The 25,681-nt window shown below is 48.1% G+C and overlaps 1 protein-coding gene across 1 annotated transcript in view; it reads left to right on the plus strand.

Moving 5' to 3' along the window:
* LOC309567489 (DEP domain-containing mTOR-interacting protein-like) overlaps nt 1-25,087 on the plus strand; it is a gene marked incomplete at its 3' end in the record, with an annotated part of 35,046 nt that extends 9,959 nt beyond the window's left edge. Inside the window, exons 5-9 of the mRNA XM_082272876.1 lie at nt 10,657-10,848; nt 18,967-19,077; nt 23,294-23,364; nt 23,473-23,577; nt 24,962-25,087. Coding sequence (XP_082129002.1) covers nt 10,657-10,848; nt 18,967-19,077; nt 23,294-23,364; nt 23,473-23,577; nt 24,962-25,087 — 605 coding nt within the window. The remainder of the gene's footprint in view (nt 1-10,656; nt 10,849-18,966; nt 19,078-23,293; nt 23,365-23,472; nt 23,578-24,961) is intronic.
* Between the last annotated feature and the right edge of the window lie 594 nt (nt 25,088-25,681).

Here is a 25,681-nt window from a genome sequence, read left to right on the forward strand (position 1 = left end):
CAATCCATGGTGTGCGATCTATGGTGTGCAATCCATGGTGTTAACTGGTCTTGAGTCCTGGAGACCAGTGCCAAAAAATAACTTCTGCTACCTGACTCCACTGACATGGACTTGCCTGGCAGGGGGGCACTAATGTGGGCACCTGGGTGATTGCCCCATGTCTCCATCTGCTGATAACAGCCAGCATTTCATTGATTTTGTTTTTTTTTTTTGGGGGGGGGGGGGGGGGTATAACAGGATACTGTATGTGCTATAGGGTGCTTTGGAAGGAGAGGTGACTTGTGCTGTGGGGGGGACAGATTTCATATCCAACCCCTCCCCAGCACAAATCATCTCACCTTCCAAAGCACCCCATAGCACATACAGTATCCTGTTGAGAATCAAAACACACGCTGCAATCTCTGCATGTGCCTCCCCAGTAGAGACTGACCCCGCCCCCTCTGATCTCTAACTCCGCAAGTGCTTCCCCCAGCCACCTTTTCCCCGCGCAGATCAGACTGACCCCGCCCCCTCTGATCTCTGTATCTCTACACGTGCTTCCACCAGCCGCCTTTTACACTGCGGAGTAGACTGACCCCGCCCCCTCTGATCTCTGTATCTCTACACGTGCTTCCGCCTTTTACACTGCGGAGTAGACTGACCCCGCCCCTCTGATCTCTGTATCTCCGCAAGTGCTCCCCCAGCCACCTTTTTCCCCGCGCAGTGCAGACTGACCCCGCCCCCTCTGATCTCTGTATCTCTACACGTGCTTCCACCAGCCGCCTTTTACACTGCGGAGTAACTGACCCCGCCCCTCTGATCTCTGTATCTCCGCAAGTGCTTCCCCCAGCCACCCTTTTCCCCGCGCAGAGCAGATTAACCCCGCCCCCTCTGATCTCTGCACCTGCTTCCCCCCCCCCCCCCCAGCTATCTTTTTTACATTGCAGAGCGGACTGACCCCGCCTCCTCCCCTCCCCTCGGCTCTGATGTATAAGTACACGGACAGGAGGAGCCTGGAGGAGGAGAGACATCGCGGTGCACGTTGTGTGCGGATCTCAGGTGTGTCATGGGGGGGTCAGCAGTGGATTGGGAGACGAGCTAAAAATAATTACAGTGCATGGGGGGAGGGGTGTCTAAGAGGATACTGTAGGTCCTAGGGGTGCTTTGAAGGAGAGAGGACTTGCTGTGCTGGGGGGGGGGTTAGATATGAAATCTGTCCACCCCCCTCCACCAGCAGGAGTCTCCTCTCCTTACAAAGCACCCCTAGCACAGACAGTATCCTGTTACCCCCCCCCCCCAAGCAGATGGAGCCACGGGGCAATCACCCAGGTGCCCACATCAATGCCCCCCTGCCAGGCAAGTCCAAATCAATGGAGTCGGGTAGCAGAAGTTTTTTTTTTTTTTTTTTTTTTTTTTCGGCACTGGGTTCCAGGACTGGGGCCAGTTCACACGGAGTCCCGGTTCCCACTATAGCGATGACAGACGTCACATGTGATTCGGGGCGCACTGCTCTGGACAATCACATGCAATGTCTGTGCGATGCAAATCCAGATATGCAGATTGTATGGCTGAATTTGCGCCGGATTCGGGCACAGCCCCCATTTTTTTGGGTCTGCAGCAGAATCCAATTGCATGGTGGTTCACACCTATGCGATCCGATTCATGTTTGAAATGACAGTTCACACTGCAATATGTAAACTGATCTGGGGGTGTCGTTAACTTTGCCATATGCCAATCACTAGGGTGTGTCAATACAGTGTGAGCTACCTGTGATTTGAATGCGATTTCGGGAACCCGCAGTGGATTCGCAGAGTTCCCGCATCACATATATGTGAACGCCACTGTGCGTTCCTGTATGACTCGCATGCATTCCAGGTGCAGTGCAATTTCAGCCAATTCATTTGAATGGGCCAGAAATCATGCCAGACTGCACCAAGTTATAAAATGCAGAGGAACAAGCAGATCACACGGTACTACTTTACCATACAGTCCAGTGCATGCAACCGCATTACACTTGCAACCTGTGTTTGGGGTGTCATTAACCACTCCTGGAAGATTTTCCCCCCTTAATGACCAGGCCGTATTTGTGATTCGGCACTGCTTTACTTTAATGGACAATTGCGCAGTCGTGCGACGTTGTACCCAAATAAAATTGATGTTCTTTTTTTCCCCTACAAATAGAGCTTTCTTTTGTTGGTATTTGATTACTTCTTTTTTTTTTTTTTTTTTTGCGCTATAAACAAGAGTGGCAATTCTGGGTGAAAAAAAAACCTTTCACATTCTGCTATGACCTTCCCAAAAAAAAGTAAAAATCAAAATTTTTTTTTTTTTAAACATTAGGTCAATTTGTTTTCTGCTACATATTTTTGGTACAAAAAAAAATCTCAAGCGTATTTTGATTGGTTTGCGCAAAATGTATTGCGCCTACTAACTACAGGAAAGATTTATCATTATTTTTTTTTTTTTTGCGGGACTGCGACATTGCGGCAGACAGATCGGACCTCTGGACACTGTTGGGGGGGACCAGTGACCGTAGTAATCAGTGCTAAAATATGCACTGTTACTGTAATGACATTGGCAGGGAAGGGGTTAACACTGGGTGATCAAGGGGTTAAATGTGTACCTAGGGGCGTGTTTCTAACTGGGGGGGGCGTGGCTTGTGGAATGACCATAGAGACATGTGATCCCATATAGAAGGATCACAAGAGTTCTGTGATCATTCCAGAGAGAACGGTCAGCTGTGTTTACATCAGCCGACCGTCCTCTCTCAGCGGGGAGCGATCGCGGGTGTCAGACGGCAATCGGAGCTGCCTGACCGTGCATCGGAGTCCCTGCTGATAAGCGCTCCCCTTAGCTGCAGGCGCGCGACCAACGTATACCTACGTCGGTTTGCCTGGGAGAGCCACCCTGCCACAGTAATCAGGCGGCGTGTGGTCGGCAACCGGTTAAGTTAATATTGATATCCATTGCAGAATGCAACTTGAAAGGCTTTTGTTAATCTTTCAGGAAGGTCCTATAAAAAGCAGGACAGTTGGGAAGTATTGTTGATTGATTTGTATTAGAAGGGGGGAGGAGTTGTGCTTGGGGGAGGTTGTGTACTGGAAAGGAGGATTTATAATGGAACTGGGTGGTGTACTTGTGTGAGGGATTGGGGGGGGGGGGAAGTTGGGAGGCGATTTTTTTTTTTTTTTTTGGGGGGGGGGGGGGTATTCAGGGGGTGAAAGGAGATTTGTGCTGGGAAGAAAATTTGTGGTAGAAATGGGTGGAAAAGATTTACAGTGGGAGGCAGAACTGTGTGCTAGAGGGATTTGGGGGGGGGGGGGGGGAGTGTGGGGTGTTTCTGGGAGAATAAATTTGGGGGGCTTTGTTGTGCTGGGATGGGGGGGGGGAGGATTTGTGCTGTGGGGATTTGGAGAGGGGTAATTGGGTCTGGGAGGATTTGTACTGGAATTGGGGGGGGGGGGGGGGGTTGTGCTGGGAGGGAGGATTTGAGGGGTATTGGGGGGGGGGGGGGGATTGAGGGGTGTGGGGAGAAGTGCTAGGATAGGGAAGAAGGGGGAATTGTGCTGGGAGTGGGGATTTTGGGAGGGTGGAGGAGGACTTGTCCTGAGGAAGGGGAAACAAGATTTCTGTTGGGAGGGGGTTTTGTTTAGGGAAGGGGAGAAAGGAAGCATACAAGTTAGTGCTGGATTTTTTATTTTGAAGGGCGGGGGGGGCGATTTTTGTACTCTCCTTACCGATTCACTGTTACACAATTCTGCTCCCTGCATTCTGTGCATTCTGTTCTCCTGGATCTTGCCCTTTGTTGCTGGTTGCTATGCAGACCTGACTATTTAACCACTTCAGCTCCAAAAGATTTTTAACCTTAATGACCAGGCCATTTTGGCACTGTGGTTCTTTAACCAGTTCCTGACCACCCGCCGCCTTTTTACTGCGGCAGGGTGGCTGTCCTGCGTGAACCGACGTAGACCTAAGTCGGTCGCATGCCTGCAGCTAGAGGGTGAGTGCGTGCTGCCGGCGGCACGCTCCTGCCCCCTTTGGCAGCGGGGAAGCCAATGCCGCGGGTCAGGCGGCACCAACTGCCGCCTGACACTCACGATCGCTCCCCACTGAGAGAACAGTCGGCTGTTGTAAACACAGCTGACCGTTCTTCTCCCTGGAATGATCAGAGCCCATGTGGTCCTTCTATATAGGATCACAGGTCTCTATGGTGATTTAACAAGCCACGCCCCCCTACAGTTGGAACCCCTTGATCACCCACAATATTAACCCCTTCCCTGCCAGTGTCATTATTATTACAGTAGCAGAGCATATTTTTAGCACTGATTACTGTAGTAATGTCACTGATCTACCCCCCCCCCCCCCCCCAAAAAGTGTCAAAAATGTCAGTTAGGGGTTCGATTTGTCTGCCGCAATGTCGCAGTCCCGCTAAAAATCGCAGATCACTGCCATTACTCGTAAAAAAAGACCTCTTTCCACTAGTTTGTAGACGCGATAAATTTTGCACAAACCAATCAAAATACTCTTATTACGATTTTTTTTTTTTTTTTTTTTCCCCCCAAAAACATGTAGCAGAAAACAAATTGGCATAAAATGTAAAATTTTAATTTTGAGAATGTTATAGCAGAATATGAAAAATATTTTTTGTTTATAGCGCAAAAAATAAAATCTGTTCAGGTGATCAAATGCCACCAAAAGAAAGCTTCGTTTGTGGGGGGGGGGGGGGGGGGGGGTGAAGGACATAAATTTTATTTAGGTAGAGTGTTGCACGATCACGCAATTGCCCATTAAAATAACGCAGTGCCAAATTGCAAAATATTCCCTGGTCATTAAGGGGGAAAATCTTCCGGTCCAGAAGTGGTTAACCAACAATTGCACGGTCGTACCCAAATACAATTGGTGTCCTTTTTTGTTTTGTTTTTTTCCCCCACAAATAGAGCTTTCTTTTCGTGTTATTTGATCACCTCTGCGGTTTTTAGATTTTGCGCTATAAACAGAGCAACAATTTTGAAAAATAACAGTTAACTTTGTTATAAAACATTCCCAATTAAAAAAAAAAAAAAATTAAAGAATCCAATTTCTATCGTCCATTGACACACAGCCTGAGCTGTGTGGGTTAGGCTGCCACCTGCAGGAGTATTCTCTGCAGTACGTTAGTACAAAGTGTTTACATATACACGCCCACGGGGCTGTCCCTCCAGACATAACCCTCACAGACCCAGCCCAGCACATCAGTTTGTTTCTGCCTAGAGAATGAGTAGGACCTAGGTTTCCTGCTGGGACTCCGGTCTCGGTGTTATATATATAATTTGTCTGTGGTGGTACAGTACTTTGGGGTTCCTTGCGGACATATCCCTGCATGCTCTGCTGTTTAGTTAAAAGGGGATCTCTGCAGACCGTTGCGATCGGTGGTAGGAACCGCGATCAGCGCTTTTTAAAGCGACAGTACTGTTTTTTGCAGCTGGCAATATGGAGTCCCAAACTGAATCACCCTCAGACCCGTTCTGTGCGACTCCCGGACAGTCCAGATCGCAGTCGCTGGCCACGATTTCGGCAGCTCTAGAAAGCCTGGCAACAAAGGTTGATTTAGTCATAAAAAGGGTTGATGGCTGAAAACGGCCGCTGCCTTCTCCGCCTAAGGAGGTGTCCTCTGATACAGAGGATGTTGCGGTTGCCCCGGATGCTCCCCTTCCTGAGGGGTCGCTGTCCTCATAGATGGTGAAGAGGACCTGTCGTCTTCAGCCGCAGCACGGGAACAAGCTTTAATGGAAGCCCTGATTATTTCACTATGGGACACTTTAATATTGGCTGAGCCCACGCCGGCAGGGACGCGGCTGGCTTTTGGTTTTCAGAAGTCTCAAAAAGCTGGCAAGGTTTTCCCTTGTCCTGGCACTTTTCAGGATATTGTGAATGACCAATGGCGGTAAGTTAAGCCCGTGTTTTGCCAAAAACGCTTTAAATGCTGATATACTTTTGCTGAAAAGGTCTCCAACCGTTGGACGGTGCCACCTAAAGTGGACCATCCTGTCTTCAGATTAAACAAATCTACCCTTGTGCCTTTGGAAGATTCCCCTGTCTTTACGGACCATGTGGACAAGTGGGTGGAATCCTTTCCCGCCATCTTCACATGTTGGCGGGTTCCATTTTGAAACCGGTGTTGTGTCTGTCTGTTTAGTCTCCCAGATGGTGACGGAGTGGATTAGGGGTTTGCGGGAGTCTTTGGACCCCAAGACTGTTCTTCAGAACAATTGAAACTTTTGGACGAGGTGATCCAGGCTCTGGTGTTCCTGTGAGATACGTCTATGGATGTGGCTCCCCTGGTGGCCAGGGTTTCGGCCGTGGGCATTGACTTGAGATGCATGGTTTATCTAAAGAGCTGGTCGGCTGACCAAGCTTCTAAGAAGGCCTTAGCTGACTAGGAGAGCGTTTTTTTGGCGACTCATTGGATGAGTTGATCAAGGGCTTGACTGGTGGGAAGAGTACTCTTCTCCCTCAATCCTCCAAGGGTAAGACTCCCCGTACTAAGCGGGGTCCTTCTTTTTCTGCTCACAAGCTGTTTTTTCGTACCTTCGGGGCACAAGAAAGTTAACCCATTCATAGCTTCTGGAGGGGGCTAAAAAGCATTGGGGCAAGCCCAAGGCCTACCAGTCAGGTACTGCTGACAAGTCCCCTTCAGCATGAAGGAGCGCCCTCACCCGGCTCAGGAGTGGGGGGACGCCTGCGCTTCTTTCAGGAACCCTGGACTTCCTTCATTCAGGATGATTGGGTTCGCGAACTGATTGTTCCGGGTACAAGATCGAATTCTATTCCCGGCCAGGGGACAGGTTTTTTTCAGTCAACTATTCACCTGTCTCGAGCGTTTGAAGGCTCTGCGGGAGGCTTTGCAAGATCTCCTGTCTCAAGGGGTGATTGTGCCGGTTCCTCAGCAGGAAAGCTCTCAAGGTTTCTATTCAAACCTGTTCACGGTGCCCAGAAAAGATGGGAAGGTACGGGTGCAGAAGTTTCGAATGGAGTCAATTCAGTCGGTGCTGGCATCATTAAATTGGGGATTTTCTGTCCTCTCATCGATCTCAGAGATGCATATCTCCACGTCCCCATTTTCGAGGGACCACAGCGATTTGCTTTGTGGTGGCGGAGCACTTTCAATTTATGGTGTTACCCTTTGGTCTCTCCTTGGCTCCCAGGGTATTTACTAAGGTCCTGGCCCCAGTGCTGGCCTTGTTACGTCAGCGAGGCATCTCAATTGTGAGATATTTGGACAATCTCCTGTTGCGAGCAGACTCCCACTCAGATCTGCTGGTTAATGTCTCATATCACGATTCAGACCCTTCAGGAATTCAGGTGGACGATAAATTTCAAAACCTCTGCCCTGACGCCTTCAGTACGGGTCACTTATCTGGGGCTTACTCGACTCTGCTCTGGTGAGGGTCTCTCTCCCACTGGACAAACTTCAGAAGCTGCAAAAAGCAGTCAGGTTGCTGATGACCAATCAGTCCTCCTTGCGGGCTTGCAGTCTGATCTGCAAGCCCGCAAGACCATGGGTCTGATGGTGTCTACCTTCAAAGCAGTCCCATTTGCTCAGTCTCACTTAAGACCCTTGCAAAAGGAGATTCTGGCGAAATGGAACAGAGTTCCTCGGTCGTTGGACCAGAAGATTCACTTGAGCCATCTTACAAAGGCGGCTCTTTCTGGGTGGTCACCACGGACGCCAGGCTGGCGTGGAGTGCTGGGGAAGCTCTGTGCCCAGGGGACTTGGGCGACGGAAGAGTCTTCCTTGCCGATCCATATTCTGGAGCGGAGAGCGATCAAACTTTGCCTGCTTCACTGAACGAATCGGCTACGCGGCTCTCCGGTTCGAATTGTCGGACAATGCCACAGCTGTGGCTTACATCAATCAAGTGGGCACCAAGAGTGCTCTGGTGGTCCAGATTCTGATTTGGGCGGAGGCCAATGTTCCGGCTCTTTCTTCAGTCCACATTCTGGGTGTAGGGAATTGGCAGGCGGATTACCTGAGTCATCAGGTGTTGGATCAAGGAAATGGTCCCTTCGTCCGGCGGGGTTTCATCTCCTGTGTCCGGTGGGGGGAGCCCGGACGTGGATCTGTTTGCATCCCCTCTCAACAGAAAAGTTCAGCGGTTTGTGGCCAGGTTTCGGGATCCTCTGGCCGATGCCACAGACGCTCTGGCTCGTACTCCTGCCGCGGTTTCTTCGCCGGGTGGCAATGGAAGGCATTCCGGTCACTCTGGTGGCACCAGACTGGCCTCTGCGGTCTTGGTACTCAGAGCTGATAAAAAATGGTCTCCATGGCGTCTTCCTCTGCTGGAAGATCTACTATCTCAAGTACTGATCTTTCATCCTGCTTTACGGTCGCTGGCTTTAACGGCTTGGCTTTTGAAAGCAAGGTATTAAAGGATAGAGATCTCTCTGACTCTTTAATGCTGACTCTTTTTTGAAGGCCAGGAAGTCGAATTCCAGGAAGATCTATCATTGTACGTGGAAGTCTTACACTTCATGGTGTGAATCGCTGCAACTGCACCCTCGCTTGTTTTCTGTAGCTAGGGTTTTTAGCCTTTTTACTAAAAGGGGTTGAGCAACGCTTGGTACTATCAAGGGCCAGGTGTCGGCCTTGGCCATTTACTTCCAATGGCTTAATTTGCACTTTCTTCCAGGGGGTGCGTCACCTGGCACCTCCGAGGCGATCCCGTTACCACCGTGGGATCTCGATCTGGTTTTGTCTGTTCTTCAAAATCCTTCCTTTGTGAATATTAGGGAGATTTCTCTGCTTTCCTTGTCACAGAAGGGTGCCTTCCTAGTGGCTATCACTTCTGCTCGCAGAGTTTGAGTTGGCGGCGCTATCCTATCTGCCTTATTTGGTGGTCCACAAGGATAAAGTGGTCCTCCAGCCCAATCCGTCTTTTCTCCATAAGGTAGTGTTGATTTTCATCTTAATGAAGACATTGTGTTGCCTTATGACTTAAGCCTAAACATCCCAAAGAGATTGCCTTGCACTTTCTGGATGTGGTTTGGGCAATAAGGGTTTATCTGACGGTTACTGAGTCCTTAAGAAAATCTGACTTTGTCCTTACGGACGGTCCTTGCAAAGGTTTGGCTGCGTCCGCTGCGACCATTTTGAGATCGATCAGGCAGACGGTTGTTCAGGCTAATTCACTCAAGGGTCAGGTTCTTCCTTTCCTTGTGTAGGCGCATTCTACTAGAGTACTGAGTGCTTCTTGCCTCTGTTCTACAAGTTTGTAAGGCAGCGACTTGGTCGTTTGTGCACACCTTTACAAAATTTTACAAGCTGGATTTGTTGACCTCTTCAAATGCCTCTTTTGGCCACAAGGTTTTGCAGGCAGCTGTTTCATAAGGGAATGTTTTTTTTTTTTTTTTTTTTTTTTTTTTTTTCTCTTAGGGGTCTTTTACCTGGGTGAGCTCATATTATTTGGTTGAGCTTCATGTTACCCAGTCGGGTAGGTTTGGCATTTTGGAATTTACGTTATTTTCTGGTTGCGTTTTTTTTTTTTGTCTTTACTTCTTGCAACTAACTGATGTGCTGGGCTGGGTCTGTGAGGGTTATGTCTGGAGGGACAGCCCTGTGGGCGTGTATATGTAAAAACATTGTACTAACATACTGCAGAGAATACTCCTGCAGGTGGCAGCCTAACCCACACCGCTCATGAAGATGAGACTGCGTTTGTCACTGGACATCAGAGAAAAATATGTTACGGTAAGATCTTACACAATAAAATTTTATATTTTTCAGTTTAGGCCAACTTGTATTCTTCTACATATGTTTGGGGCAAAAAGCATATACAGGCATACCCCGTTTTTTATGTACACTCGCGAGTACGGACACAGCTTGGTCAGCTTGACATGGCACTGCTCCAGAACCATAAGTGACAGGTGATCAGCTTTTTTTTTTGCTTTTTTTTTTTTTTTTTTTTTTTTTTTTGCCGGATTGCGACGGACAGACCGGACTCCTAACTGACATTTTTGACACTTTATGGGGACCAGTGACATTACAATAATCAGTGCTAAATAATATGCACTGTTACTGTATAAATGACTGGCAGGGAAGGGGTTAAATGTGCTTCCTAACCCGGGGGGGAGCTCTGTAAGGCACAAATTGGGGTTTCGGCTTCGTTTCGATCTCACTGTGCCTGTCTGACAGGAGAGCTGTCTGCTTTGTTTACATAGGCAGGCAGCTCTCCTTTCAGTTTCCCTGAAGATCGCGGGAGGCTAGCGGCCAAGCCCGCTGTGCGTGCGCCGCAGAGACCGCATGCACATAATCGCGTAGATCTATGTGACTATGCGCAGCCGAGTAAATCTGCATGGGGCGGTCGGCAAGTGGTTATCGGAGTCTACCTAGTGTTAGCTCTTTGTATATTATTATTATTGTGTGCAAAACCATATTCAATGGAAGCTTTTCATTTTTATTTTTTGTATGTACCTTCACCTGTTTAGGCAAAAAAATCCTTGCGCTGGCCCTGTCCATAATCACTAATATGGGGCAGACAATGACAGTTGGTTAGCTGCCGTAGGTGACCACATTTGAATGTACAGGACCTCCATTTCATGTGCTTGTTTTAGGAAATGTCTGACTATTTGCACTTATTGAATTTATGGCTTTTCCTTCTTTTTTTTTTTTTTTTTTTTTTTTTTTTTTTTAATATGCAGTGAATGGTCACTATCACTTCTCAGACTCTGATCGGCTGTACCAGTTCTGTATAAATTTCCGCCGCCGCAGGAAACTCATCGAGGTCCTGAACGAGTCCCATCCGTGGCTAGAGCCAATGCAGGAATCCCCGGACAGCCCCTTCTGTCTGCGCAAACTTGGCGCTGAGCTCCCTCATGGCAGCTTTGTGTGCGGTAAGAGTGGAACAGTTGGCTTCTTCTGCGATCTTAATTGATAATGCAAGAATCGTACCCTACAAGCAAATGTCGTTCTGATATACCTCATTTTTACCAGCAGGTGGCAGCAAAGTACTAACTTTTATTTCCTTGTGTGTGTGATCTGAGTGTATTTGTAACTAATAGCACTGAACAACATTATTTCATATTTAATGTAGAACTGCTCATGTATGTATGTATGTGTGTGTATATATATATATATATATATATATATATATATATATATATAGTTGGCATCCATCCCAAATTAATTACAAAAAACAGGAAAGAAATCCTAGGGGAGGATTTTCCCAAAGATAACGGGGGGGGGGGGGGGGATGTTTGAGATGCCTAATGAATTGGATTCCATAAGAAGTTTGTGGAATATATGAAGCAAAAGATCTATGTAAAAACAAACTTTATTGCAAAGTAACACTTGAAAAGACTTGCACATACAATTCTTGTAAAAAAAAAAACACACCAATTTCTAAAAAACCTTCAGTACATGGTCAAACACAGACATGAGAAGGTAGATATCACATAACACATAGGTGATAGCACGGAGTGACGTGGTGTCGGACCCCAGAACCCCAACGCGTTTCAACTTGAGTAAAAGTTCAACTAAGCCTTAAGTTGAAACGCGTTGGGGTTCTGGTGTCCGACACCACGTCACTCCGTGCTGTCACCTTCTCATGTCTGTGTTCATGTACTGAAGGTTTTTTTTTACAACAATTGTATGTGCAAGTCTTTTCAAGACTGCCTTGTGTTACCTTGCAATAAAGTTTGTTTTTACATAGATAATTTGCTTCATATATTCCACAAATTTCTTATGAAATCCCATTCATTAGGCATCTCAAACATCCCCCTTTCCCCCCATTATTTCATATCCTATGGGTTCCTCATGCCTCTACTAGCTGTTCTGAGTATATCAATAAAAAAAAAAAATAAATATATATATATATATATATATATATATGGTTTTCACTAGCTGTAAGCCATAATCCTCAAAATTAAAAAAGGGGGGGGGGGGGAATACTTGAAACATCACTCATGTAACTCATCTATATAAAATGAGTTTCACTTTCTGAATTGAGTTACTGAAATTAACTTTCTCTTACGTCCTCCGACAGTCGCCGCCTCTTCATATTCGTCACATATGGGGTATTAGACTTTGCTCCGAAGGAGTAGCTAGGCAACAGAATATGTTAACAATAAAGCTTTAACATATCCCACCCTCAAGGGGTGGTCCCCTCAGTCAATACCCTCCTACTTCCTGCAACCATATCTCAGTTTTAATGTCTAGCTTGTCAGGAGTGGCTGGCTCTCTCTGTGCTGGGACTTTTTGTCCCAGACTCTTTCTTCTTTTTAATATTTTGTTTGAGTTTTTCTCTCTACCTTTCATTAGCTGTTATTTTGTCAGCGTTAGTTAGTTCTTCGGACGAAGAGGATCATGCGGACTGGGTCTCGGGCTGATCCCCCTGGTCGCAGGTCGTGGGTCAGTGGCTTCCCAGTCTGCCATCGAGCGTTCAGCCAGGTAACGCTCCTGGCATAGTGAACGACCCATCCCTGTTCGGTGCAGGGATGATTGGTGAGGTGGCTACCTCACCGGACGCTGTGCGGTTTCTTAACCGCCATTGTGTGCGTCTTGAATTGCGACTCTCCCTGCCTCATGTGCAGTGGCTTGTTCGCCTGTGCGGGTTCCCCACGCCATGTGAGGTAAGTGTATCTATGTGGGGACCTGTCTGTCTGGGGGGGGTCTCAGTCTGGGACTGTGTAACCTGCCTTTGAATCACACTGCTTGTCTCCCTATCTCTCGGCTGCATGCTGTGGGCTGCAAGGGGGGGGGGGGAGCTGTATGACACGGAGTGTGTCAGACTGGGCTGTGTGAGGAGCTGTGTGCTGTGGGGCATGTTTTTAATGGCATGTTTGGGCATATACAGCGATCGCTGCGGCGATCTAACATGTATCCATATAATGGGATGAAATTGTGTGTGTTTTTATGCACTGTGGAGCGGCGATTTCGGCGCCAAACGACGCCATTTTACCGGCGCCCGCTCCGGCCGCATGGTTTACATGCACGGCGGCCATTTTCTTGTAGCCTCCATAGGCTTACATAGAGCGCCCTGGCAGCATCACTTCCTCTTTCCTGGAAGCACCGATCGAGGCAGCAGCAGCAGCGGAGTCTCCTCAGGTTTTATCCTTCTATTCCTGTGTTCCATTGCCTGTATTCAGTCTGTATATTCCCTGTGGGGGTCTCATTGTGCCTGAGTGTGGTGCGGTGGGCTGCGCTTGCCGCGCTTGCTGAAAGGGGGCAGTTAACCCTTGGTTGTCTGGCATACAGGGGCAATGGATTCTCAGGAGGGCAAGTTTCCCACAGTGTTGGTGGAAAGCCAGGGGACCGCTGTTTCCCCCCCAGGGGGGGATTTAGCCACTATTGTGGCTGGCCTTGCTGCCCAGGTGCAAATGCTAGTGGCTGCTCAATCTACTAAACGGCCCAGAGTTGCTCTGTCCTCTGATTCTGAGGGTGAAGGTGATGGGGCTGTTCTGGCAGGGACCCCCCTATCGGGGTCCCGCTCCTCTCTTGATCTGGTGGGGTCTGAGGTAGAGGCTGAAGTTGAGGGGGTTGATAATTCTCCCCCTGGCTCGCCTGAAGAGCTTGCAATCATGGATGAGTTGATTGCTTCCATTAAGCAGACGCTGCGTTTGCAGGACAAGGTGTGTCCCCCAGCTGCCTTGGCGGCTTATGGGACGCAGAGAAAACGCAGGACGCCGCAGGTTTTTCCCTGCAATGCTGATTTTCAGCGCGCTGTTAAGGACCAATGGCGCGATCTGCGCAAGCCTTTTGCGGTTCCAAGTAAATTTAAGCTGCGTTATCCTTTCTCGCCTGCCACTGATGAACGGTGGTGTGTGCCTCCACCAGTGGATCATGCAATTGCGGTTTTGAACAAAGCCACTGCGATCCCTGCAGAGGGATCCCCTGTTTTCCGTGATGCCACGGATAGGAGACTGGAGTCTCTTGCCCGTCATACTTATTCTGTTACGGGTTCTATGCTTAAGGCTCTGTTTGCTTCTCTCATGGCGGCCCAGGCGATCGCAAGTTGGACGCAGATGCTTAGGCGCGTCCTAGTGGCCGATTCGGCCTCGGCGGCGACCCTGGATATGGTGGATCAGATCCACCAGGGTGTCATGTATCTGTGTGATGCGGACCTGGACCTGATTCCGTTGGCTGCACGTGTGCACAGCGTGGCGGTGTTGTCTCGCCGCCTGGTTTGGTTGAAATGTTGGTCGGTGGACCAATCTTCACGTAAAACCTTAGCCAATCTGCCTTATGATGGGTCTCGCCTTTTTTTGGGAGTCCCTGGATGTGTTGATTAAGGGGATTACCGGGGGTAAGAGCGCTCTCTTGCCCCATTTCCCCAAGGCTAAGGGGGCTTCTGGGAAGAAGCATGCGAGTTTTCGGCCCCCTCAGGGGTCCTTTCGTGCCTTTCGGCCGCACTACAAGGGCAAACCGTTCAAGGGCCAAGGCTCTCAGAAGAAGCCCTGGTCTGGGAAACAGAAGTCCGGTCAATCCGGACCTGCGGCCCATAACAGTTCGGCCTGAAGGGGCGCCCTCACCCAGTTTTGGGGTGGGGGGACGCTTGCTCGGTTTTCTTCAGCCCTGGTTGGCCCGTGTGCGGGACAGATGGGTTCTGGAAATCGTTCGATCTGGTTACAAGATCGAGTTTCTCTCTCGGCCGGAGAGCAGATTTTTTCCCTCAAATCTACAACTGTCTCCAGAGCGCCTGCGGGATCTGCACCTGGCGGTGCGGGACCTGAGGGCTCAGGGAGTGGTGGTTCCGGTGCCTCATCGGGACAGATTTCGGGGGTTTTATTCCAATCTGTTCACCGTGCCCAGGAAGGAGGGCAAGGTTCGTCCGATTCTGGACTTGAAAGCTCTGAACCGCTCTGTGCGGGTTCGCAAGTTCCGCATGGAATCCCTGCGCTCGGTGGTGGCTGCCCTGGTTCCGGGGGAATTCATGGCCTCCATCGATTTGAAGGATGCGTACCTTCACATCCCCATATTCGAGGGTCATCAGAGGTACCTTCGATTTGCCATTGCGGAGGATCACTACCAGTTTGTGGCGTTGCCCTTTGGGCTCGCCTCGGCTCCGCGGGTCTTCACCAAGGTGCTTGCACCGGTTCTGGCATTATTGAGAGCCCAGGGCATTTCTGTCCTGGGGTATCTGGACGACATTCTGGTTCGGTCTGCGACCAGACAGGGTCTGGAGAAGGACCTGTCTGTCACAATGCAAACTCTGCAGGAGTTTGGTTGGACGATAAATGTTCCAAAGTCGACACTGAGTCCGTCGGTTCGTCTCCCCTATCTGGGAATGATACTGGACTCGGTGCTGGCGAAGGTCTTCCTGCCGGAAGACAAACTCAGGACTCTTCAGGAGGAAGTCAGGTCCCTCAGGGACGTTCCACACTCGTCTCTGCGGACGTGTATGAGATGTCTGGGATTGATGGTCTCGGCCTTCGAGGCGATTCCTTTCGCGCAGTTTCACACGCGGGGTCTCCAAGCGGAGATCCTGTCCAGGTGGGACGGGCGGCCTCAATCTCTGGATCTTCAGATCTCGTTGAGTCATCGCACCAGGGAAAACCTTCTGTGGTGGCTCCAGTCCCCGTTGGTGTCCGGGGGCAAGTCGTTTCGTCCGATCTCGTGGACGATAATCACCACGGATGCCAGCCTGTCGGGCTGGGGTGGTGTTCTGGGCGTTCTGTCCGCCCAGGGGACCTGGTCGGAGGGGGAGTCTTCCCTCCCGATCAACATTCTGGAATTGCGTGCGATAAGGCTCTGTCTTCATCGCTGGACGGACCGGCTGCAGGGCTGCCCGGTTCGGGTGCAGACGGACAATGCCACGGCGGTGGCCTACATCAACCACCAAGGGGGCACCAGGAGTGCCCGAGCGGCTCGAGAAGTGGCCGACATTCTGTCTTGGGCCGAGACTCATGTCCCGGCGATAACGGCGGTTCACATTCCGGGAGTGGAGAACTGGCAGGCGGACTATCTGAGTCGCCAGACCCTGGATCAGGGGGAATGGTCTCTCCACCCGGCTGTCTTCCAGATGTTGTGCGCGAAGTGGGGTCTTCCAGATGTGGACCTGTTCGCGTCTCGCCTCAACTACAAGGTGATGAGGTTCGTGGCAAGGACGCGCGACCCTCGGGCAGACGCGTCGGACGCGTTAGTGGCCCCGTGGCATCAGTACAGGCTGATGTACGCGTTTCCACCGATTCAGTTGCTGTCCAGGTTCCTTCGCAGGTTGCACTCGGAACGCAGCACGGTGATTCTTGTGGCACCGGACTGGCCTCGCCGGTCCTGGTACGCAGACCTCGTGAATCTGGCGGTCGACGCCCCTTGGCGTCTGCCTCTTCGAGACGATCTACTGTCTCAAGGACCGATTTACCATCCTGCTTTACAGTCGCTGGCTTTGACGGCCTGGCTGTTGAGACCGAGGTCCTGAAGGAGAAGGGTCTCTCTCCAGAGGTCGTTCATACTTTGATCAACGCGAGGAAGTCTTCCTCGGGGAAGGTTTATTACCGTACTTGGAAGGCCTATTTTGCCTGGTGTGAGTCCAGGGGGTTTTCACCCCGCACGTACTCGGTTTCCCGTGTGCTGTCTTTCCTTCAGACGGGTGTCGATCAGCGTTTGGCGCTGGCTACGATAAAGGGTCAGGTGTCGGCGCTGGCCGTTCTGTTTCAACGTCCCGTGGCTTCCAACTCCTTGGTTGGCACTTTTATTCAGGGTGTGCGGCATCTGGTTCCTCCTAGGAGGGATCCTTTGCCCCCTTGGGACTTGAATCTCGTTCTATCTGTGTTACAACGTGCTCCTTTTGAACAGATCAGGGAGATCTCGTTGTCTATGTTGTCCAAAAAGGTCGCCTTTTTGGTGGCGATCACTTCGGCTCGCAGAGTGTCGGAACTGGCGGCTTTGTCCTGCAAGTCTCCGTACCTGGTTGTTCATTTGGATAAGGTGGTCTTGCGACCTAATCCTTCTTTTCTACCGAAACGAGTTTCGGAATTCCATCTTAACGAGGATATTGTTTTGCCTTCGTTGTGCACGAAGCCTAAACATCCGAAGGAGGTGAGATTGCACTCTCTGGATGTTGTTAGGGCGATAAGGGTTTACCTTACATCGTCTGAGTCTTTTCGTAAGACTGACTCCTTGTTTGTTCTTCCAGAGGGTCCTCGGAAGGGCATGGCGGCTTCGGCCTCTACCATCGCCAAATGGATCAGGCAGACCATTGAACAGGCCTATGCCTTGCAGGGGAAGGTTCCCCCTGTGCCTGTGAAGGCGCACTCTACTAGATCACTGAGTACGTCTTGGGCCTGCCGTCATGGGGCTTCTGTAGCCCAGGTGTGTAAGGCGACGACTTGGTCGACCGTACACACTTTCACAAACTTCTACAAAGTAGATGTTCAGGCATCGGCGGATGCTTCCTTTGGCCGCAAGGTTCTTAGTGCGGCTGTTCCATAGGGTCCCTTGTTGGGGACTCCTGGCTGTTGGGATAGTTTTTTGTATCCCCTGGTTTTTTTGTCTTTTCCTGGGTTGTTGCTCCTGTTGAGCACTTATTTTTGCTGTTGCCCAGCTGGTTTCCTTCCTTTGGTAAGGTTCCTTTCTTTGATGTGGAGACTGCGTTGCCTTTCGGCGCGGATGCGTTTCCCACCCCTCATGTTTGCACTGCTTTGGGACGTCCCCATATGTGACGAATATGAAGAGGCGGCGACTGTCGGAGGACGTAAGAGAAAACGGAATTTTTGTAAAATCTTACCTGTAAAATTCCTTTCTCTGAGTCCTCCGACAGTCGCCGCCCCCGCCCCTCTTTTGGGGTTTGAATGTATACTCTACTGCTATTCCACTAAAACTGAGATATGGTTGCAGGAAGTAGGAGGGTATTGACTGAGGGGACCACCCCTTGAGGGTGGGATATGTTAAAGCTTTATTGTTAACATATTCTGTTGCCTAGCTACTCCTTCGGAGCAAAGTCTAATACCCCATATGTGACGAATATGAAGAGGCGGCGACTGTCGGAGGACTCAGAGAAAGGAATTTTACAGGTAAGATTTTACAAAAATTCCGTTTTTTGATGATACTCTAATTTTATGAGATGCACCTGGACATCGATCAGGCATAACTTTGCGACCACCATCCTAATATTAAGTAGGTTCTTCTTTCTTCTTTTTTCTTTTTTTTTTCTTCTTCTTTTTTCTTCTTTCGTCTTTCTTCTTTTTTCTTCCTCCGAGGCATTGACTCCACTAGACCTCTAAAGGTATGCTGTGATATCTGGCACCAAGCAGTCATTAGCAGATCCTGGTGGGGTCTCCATGGATCAGACTGGTCTTTCCAGCACATCCCACAGATGCTCCATGGATTGAGTTCTGGGAATTTGGAAGCCAAATCAACACCTTTTTTTAAACTTGTTGTGTTCCTCAAACTATTCTTGGACCACTTTTGCAGTGTGGCAGGGCGCATTATCCTTCTGAAAGAGGACACTGCCATCAGGGAACAGTTTCAGTTAATGGGTTTACTTGGGCAGCAATAATGTTTAGGTAGGTGATGCGTGTCAAGTAACATCCACATAAATGGCAAGACAAAATGTTTCCCAGCAGAACATTGCCCAAAGCATCTCACTGCCTCTGCCAGCTTGCCTTCTTCCCCCTAGTGCATCCTAGTCCTATCTCTTTCCCAGGTAACTGACGCACGCGCACACCCCTGGTCATCTACATGATGTAAAGGAAAATGCAATTCCTCAGACCAGGCCACCTTCTTTCATTGCTCTGTGGTCCAGTTCTGATTCTTATGTGCCCTTTGTAGGTACTCTGGGCTGTGGACACGGGTCATCATGGGCACCCTGACTGGTCTGCAGCTACACAAACTGCGATGACTTTTTTTTTTTTTTCTGCTTTTAACACCTCTTCAGAGATGACGTTCACTTGCTGCCTAATACATACCACCCATTTTCAGATGCCATTGTAATGAGATAATGAATATTATTTACCTACTTAGGATAGCTCCACTTGAATATGCCAATTTGTCTGTTTTCTATCTTTTTATTTCAGCGGGCGATCCACAGCCTGAGCCGCCTCCTATAACAAAAAGGAGCAACTCGTTGGGGTCTGAGCCTGGTTATAGTCATGTACCAATCAAACCCGTCACGTCACTCCCTTCAGGTGAGAATCGAAGCTTCTACTAGGTGTAATGTGTGTGTCTCCCTGGGCACTTGCTGTGGGATATGTTTAAAATTGTGGAGAGGGAGAAGACAACACTGAAATACATTTTTAAGTGGACTGGAGTTAGAACCAGAAACTTTACCCAACCGCTAGTATAAAGCTATTACCCACTTAAGCCCCGGAAGATTTTACCCCCTTCCTGACCAGGGCCTATTTAACAATTCGGCACTGTGTGACTTTGACGGACAATTGCACGGTCGTGCGACGCTGTACCCAAATGAAATTGACGACCTTTTTTTTCCCCCACAAACAGAGCTTTCTTTTGGTGGTATTTGATCACCTGTGCGATTTTTTTTTTTTTTTTTTTTTTTTTTTTTTTTTTTTTTTTTTCTCCTCTCCCCATGTGCTATAAATAAAAAGAGCATCAATTTTGCAAAAATAACAATATTTTTCACATTTATTTATATGAAATTCCCCCCAAAAAAATGTAAAAATCAAATTTTTTTTTAACATTTTCGGCAAATTTGTTTTATGCTACATAGGTTTGGTAAAAAAAAATCGCAAAAAGCGTATTTTGATTGGTTTGCGCAAAAGTTATTGCATTTTACTAAGGGAAAGATTTTTGTCATTATTATTTTTTTAACGAGTAATGGCGGCGATCTGTTTTTTTGCCGGACTGCGACATTGCGGCGGACAGATCGGACCCTTGACTTGACATTTTTTACACTTTTGGGGGTACCAGTGACATTACTACAGTAATCAGTGCTATACATATGCACTGTTACTGTAATAATGACACTGGCAGTGAAGGGGTTAACTTTTTTTTGAGAGGGAGGGGTTATGTGTCCCTAGGGGCGTGCTTCTAACTGTGATTGGCTGTGGCTTGAGGTGTAAGAACAGAGATCAACGGTCCTACATGGCAGAACCGTATGATCTCCATTCTTACACAGTGGAGAATGACAGACGGCTTTGTTTACATTAGCCGCCTGCCTTTCTCCCGCTGTAACGGACAATCGCGAGTGCCCGGCGCACGGGGGGGGGGGGGTTTCCGTGAGCCCGCCTCCGGTGGCGCTCCCCGGAGCCTCACAGGCTAGTACTCCGTCGCTTTGCCTGTGAGGGGCTGACTGCCGACGTAAATAGTCGTTAGGCAGTCGGCAAGTGGTTAATAGTCCCATCGTTCTGGGGCGTAGCTACAGGGGTCACAAAGGTTCCCACTTGCAACCCGGCTCCAGGGGGCCCCTGAGGCCCCCCCTGTACAGCTGAATAGGAGGGGCGGCATACAGCGGAACTGCTCTCTCCTGGAACCGCTGAATGCCTGCTTCCCCTCCTTTCCCTCCCAAAGACAGGAAGGAAGGGGTGTCGGATTATTCATGGTCTCTTGTAGTGGGGCCCAGGGCATCTAGGCACTTCTGCCCAGATACGTACCGATGATCCTTCTAGTTGATGGGCAGCAATGCTTGACTGCCAACTTGGCAGGATTGTCTGCCCTTTTTGATCTGTGCCTTCGCAGTCATCTTTTCAAGAACGTCATTGCTTACATCACCAGGCCACCCAAGAGACCTCATCAGCGTTTATTTTTGTGTGATGGAGAAATATTCACTGAAAGCCCCTTCATCTTTGTGGTAACATCCCACAAAGAACCCAAACCTGTCTTTATATTGGCACTCTAAAGGGTGGTAGAGGGTCAGACTGAGCCAGTGAGTGGACAGTGCTACCAAAAACTTGACCCGTGAAGCTTGATGACCCCAAAAATGTTGAAGGCTCTTTATTAATCAGCAGCAGATGACTGTGTGTGACCCAGCTGCTTAAAACTCAATTTGACTCCCTCCGGGCCAAAGGCCTGGTCAGTTCACCTGGTGGACTGACAAAGGTCTTTATAGGATTGCTGACTTCCTGGACAACAAGGGAATTAGACCACACAGTTTTTAGGGAGCTGCTGAAGATGCCTCCTGGGGAGACATTTAGTCTATGTCAAATAACGCATTTTCTACGAACATGACTGAAAGATGGGGTTGACATCACCTCTAGAACTTTTTGAGAACAGGTTTTGCATGGGTTGGATCCACAGGGGGGGGGGATAAGCGCACGCTATGCCCTGTTCAATGACCACAATCACAAACTTTTATACCAATGGGGATGGGAATCAGACCTGGGAGAAACAATTGAGGAGGAATGGATAAAATGGTCGACCATGGTGCACAGGGGAATACTTCCTTGGTGGAAGCTAATTATAAAGTGTTATCTCGCTGGTATCTGGTTCCGTAAAAATTGGCGAAGCTATATCCTGGTGCCTCGTCCCTATGTTTTAGGGGTTGTGGGCAGGTAGGCGATGTGCACTATGTCTGGTGGTCCTGTCTGAAGGTACGGCGCTTTTGGATCACGGTGTTCAACCTGATCCATTCGGTGACGGGACAAGATGTTCCCAGGGATGTTAAGACAGCGCTGTTTGCTGACCTCGTGGGGGAGATCCCCAGATATCTGCGTACCCTCATCTTCTTTATCCTCCTAGCAGTTAAGATTACCATAGCACGTTCATGGAAGTCACCGGCGCTAAATATTGTGATGGTCAAACATAAATTCTCCTGCATCATGGTTAACGAAAAATTGACTAGTATCCATAGAGACACTCTGAAAAAGTTTGAGAAGGTGTGGAACCCGTGGGTGGCATAGCTTCAGGCTGCCTGAATTAGGTGGCATGATATACTTGTTATAGGGCACAGTCCTGGGGGTGGGGGGGAGGTGGAGAGACAGACTCTGACTTGTTCTTCTCTCCTTTTCCTTTCCTTTTCTTTCTCTTCTGCTTTCATTGTTCTGCACTCTACTTCAACGGGATAATCCGATAAGTTATGGGCCATACACACTATAAGATTAAGACTTTTTCCTTTTAGATTTACCAAAACCATATAATATGAGGTCAAACCTAAACACTTTCAATTTGTATGCAATCTGGCAGGCCCTTGCACTACATAGAAAAGGTAAATCTGAAGGAAAAAGTCTTCAGAAAATCTTAGTGTTTATGGCCCTTTAGACTGTTTGCTTCCAGTTGACTTTTTCCCGTGCTATGTTACATGAATGTTGCTGGTGATCACTGCTTTAAATGCAACTATTTGACACATGTTCTGTAATAGGATTTATATGCATAATTTTCTGGAATCCTATGATTGTTACTGACACGATTGTATTCGGATGCCATTAGATTAGAGGTTAGAGTAAACCCTCCTCTGCAACTTGTACCTATAGGTAAGCCTATGATAACGCTTACCTATAGGTACTGTAAATATCTCCTAAACATACACCGTTTAGGAGATATTTACCTTACATGCAGCCAGTGACGTCAATGGCACATGTGCCGTTCCTTCAGAGCTCCGTGCCGTGACCGTCGGCTCCTGCGCGATGCATACTAGCTCATTATGTGTTTCTCTTGCAGGTTGCAAAAAAATAAAAACCTTTTGGGGGGTTTACAACCTCTTTAATTCTTGACGAATGTTCACATTTCTGTCTTTCATATGTTATATTGAAAAATTTTAATAAATATTGAAAATTAAAACTAAAAATTAAAAAAATTTGACAGTGAGGGTATTTGCTTGACAGGGGTTATTGGCTCACAAGACTGGACAAACTGGAATAAAATTTTGCAAACCAGACGACCGGTGTAACGTGAGAATTACCTACCCCTCATCACTTCCGGCCAGAAAGAGCTGAGCAGCGCAGCAGTGCGCATGCTCAGAGCCCCGGATACGTGATGGAAGAACAGAGGAGCTTACTAGTGCGCATGCGCACTAGTATGAAATGATCACGGTGTACCGTGAGAAAAACCTACCGACGCGGCGCTTACATAAAACAGCTGTGCTGACATACGAGTCATCTCCGCTCCTGTCCCGGTCACTTCCCTGCTCTCGGCAAGTAAATATAAAAGCGGCTTTCGGCTCCGTGATTTATCTTTTCATACAGCCGCCGCCGCTTTTATATTTACTATCCGAGATCAGGGAAGTGACCGGGACAGGAGTGGAGATGATTCGTATTGCAGCCCAGCTGTTTTAATGTACCCGCTGCATTACATACAGTGCCGAGTACCGGAAGTGACGAGGGGTAGGTTTTTCTCACGGGTAGGTAATTCTCACGGAACACCGGCGTGCCTGGAGTTCTGTTCGAATTGACCAGAATGAGATGCATTATGACACAACTAAGTAAAAAAATATATTCTTTGTCTGTTTAGTGCTGAAGAAGCAGGTGACACTGGAGGAGTTGTTGGCACCAGGAGCACCATATATTAAGAAGACGCTGAGTGTAAGCAGCTGGGGTGGATTTTGTTTGTCAGGAATTTCTTTATGTAGACTTCACTAGATAATTGTAAATTTAACCTTTTTTTTTTTTCCCCACCCCCCATGACCCTAGATCGCTGGCGATGATGTTGGCTGGGGTTTTATAGTTCGTGGAACAGGTCCATGTCACATCCAGGCAGTCGATCCTGGAGGACCAGCTGCTGCTGCTGGTGTGAAGGTACTGTATGGATTCTCTGTTCTCATGTCCATCTGCGGGAGATTATTTCAGGTGTATGATGCCCTTGGTTTTGGGATCAGTTTGGTGCATGATGGTGCTTTCTGTTGAAGATCGGTTGATCTGATGATGACCCTTGTTGTATGATAGTTGGGTTGATGGATGCTGGTGACCCCTGTCTGGTTGATGTATGATGGTGTCCTCTGTTGGATGGTATCTGATGATTAGGTTGGTGTATGATGGTGCACTCTGTTGTTGGATGGCATCTGATGATTAGGTTGGTGTTGGATGGTATCTGATAATTAGGTTGGTGTATGATGGTGTCCTCTGTTGGATGGTATCTGTTGATTGTGTTGGTGTTGGATGGTATCTGATTAGGTTGGTGTATGATGGTGTCCTCTGTTGGATGGTATCTGTTGATTGTGTTGGTGTTGGATGGTATCTGATGATTGGGTTGGTGTATGATGGTGCACTCTGTTGGATGGTATCTGATGATTGTGTTGGTGTATGATGGTGCACTCTGTTGTTGGATGGTATCTGTTGATTGTGTTGGTGTATGATGGTGCACTCTGTTGTTGGTTGGTGTATGATGGTGCACTCTGTTGTTGGATGGTATCTGATGATTAGGTTGGTGTATGATGGTGCACTCTGTTGTTGGATGGTATCTGATGATTGGGTTGGTGTATGATGGTGCACTCTGTTGTTGGATGGTATCTGATAATTAGGTTGGCGTATGATGGTGTCCTCTGTTGTTGGATGGCATCTGATGATTAGGTTGGTATATAATGGTGTCCTCTGTTGTTGGATGGTATCTGATAATTAGGTTGGTGTATGATGGTGTCCTCTGTTGATTGTGTTGGTGTTGGATGGTATCTGATGATTAGGTTGGTGTATGATGGTGTCCTCTGTTGGATGGTATCTGTTGATTGTGTTGGTGTTGGATGGTATCTGATGATGGTGCACTCTGTTGTTGGATGGTATCTGATAATTAGGTTGGCGTATGATGGTGTCCTCTGTTGTTGGATGGTATCTGATGATTAGGTTGGTGTATGATGGTGCACTCTGTTGTTGGATGGTATCTGATGATTCGGTTGGTGTATGATGGTGCACTCTGTTGTTGGATGGTATCTGATAATTAGGTTGGTGTATGATGGTGCACTCTGTTGTTGGATGGTATCTGATGATTAGGTTGGTGTATGATGGTGCACTCTGTTGTTGGATGGTATCTGATAATTAGGTTGGTGTATGATGGTGTCGTCCTGTTGATTGGGTTGGTGTATGATGGTAACCTCTGCTGCTGATCGGGTTGATGTTTGCTGGGGCTCCTCGTTGTGTGGTCCTCTGATGTTGTCCTGGTTGGTGTATAATGGTGCTCTCTGTTGTTCAGATACGCCAGTTTATCCGATCGGTTAATGGGATCAACTGCCTTAACCTGGAATACCATGCCATCTACAACCATATCGTGGGTGGTCCTAGGAATCTCATCCTTGAGGTTTTGGAGCCCATCGATTGACGTGAAAGCTCCTCCTGGTTAATCTCTTCCAATGTGCCTTTTTGAATGTTCTGTGTTTTTTTTTGTTTTTTTTTTGTTTTTGTTTTGTTTTGTTTTTTTGTTAATGTTCTGGTTTTTTATTTTGGCCAAAGTTTACCAAATGGCAGAAATAGAAATGTTCCTACTACCACAACATAATGACCTAATACCAGTTTAAAGCTCCCCAGAGATTGATATTACATATCATTACTTAAATGCAGAGACGACAACTATGGCGGATGTCATTTCCCGTCAAACTGTGATCTGAAACTTTATTGTTTATTTGTTTATCAAGCTATGATTCTCACACATATGCTATATCCCTGATACGCTCATTTATACGTTTCTTCTGTACCGCTACTATGTTCTGAATATTGTTACCTTACTGTTGTACTCCTGTAATTTTCTGTTTTTGTTATACAATAAAAAGTTTGAAATGAAAAATGTTCCTACTTTCCATATTGTGTGTTGTTGTGTTCCTTCCCCCCCCCCCCTTTCTCTGTCTAAGAATGTATTTCTGACCACTCTTAAGGGGGGCACCTTCTTCCCAATCACCAAAGTAAAGGGCATTTTCTC

The sequence above is a fragment of the Pelophylax lessonae genome (assembly GCF_965119305.1).
Source record: "Pelophylax lessonae genome assembly, chromosome: 11".
Lineage (NCBI taxonomy): Eukaryota > Metazoa > Chordata > Amphibia > Anura > Ranidae > Pelophylax > Pelophylax lessonae.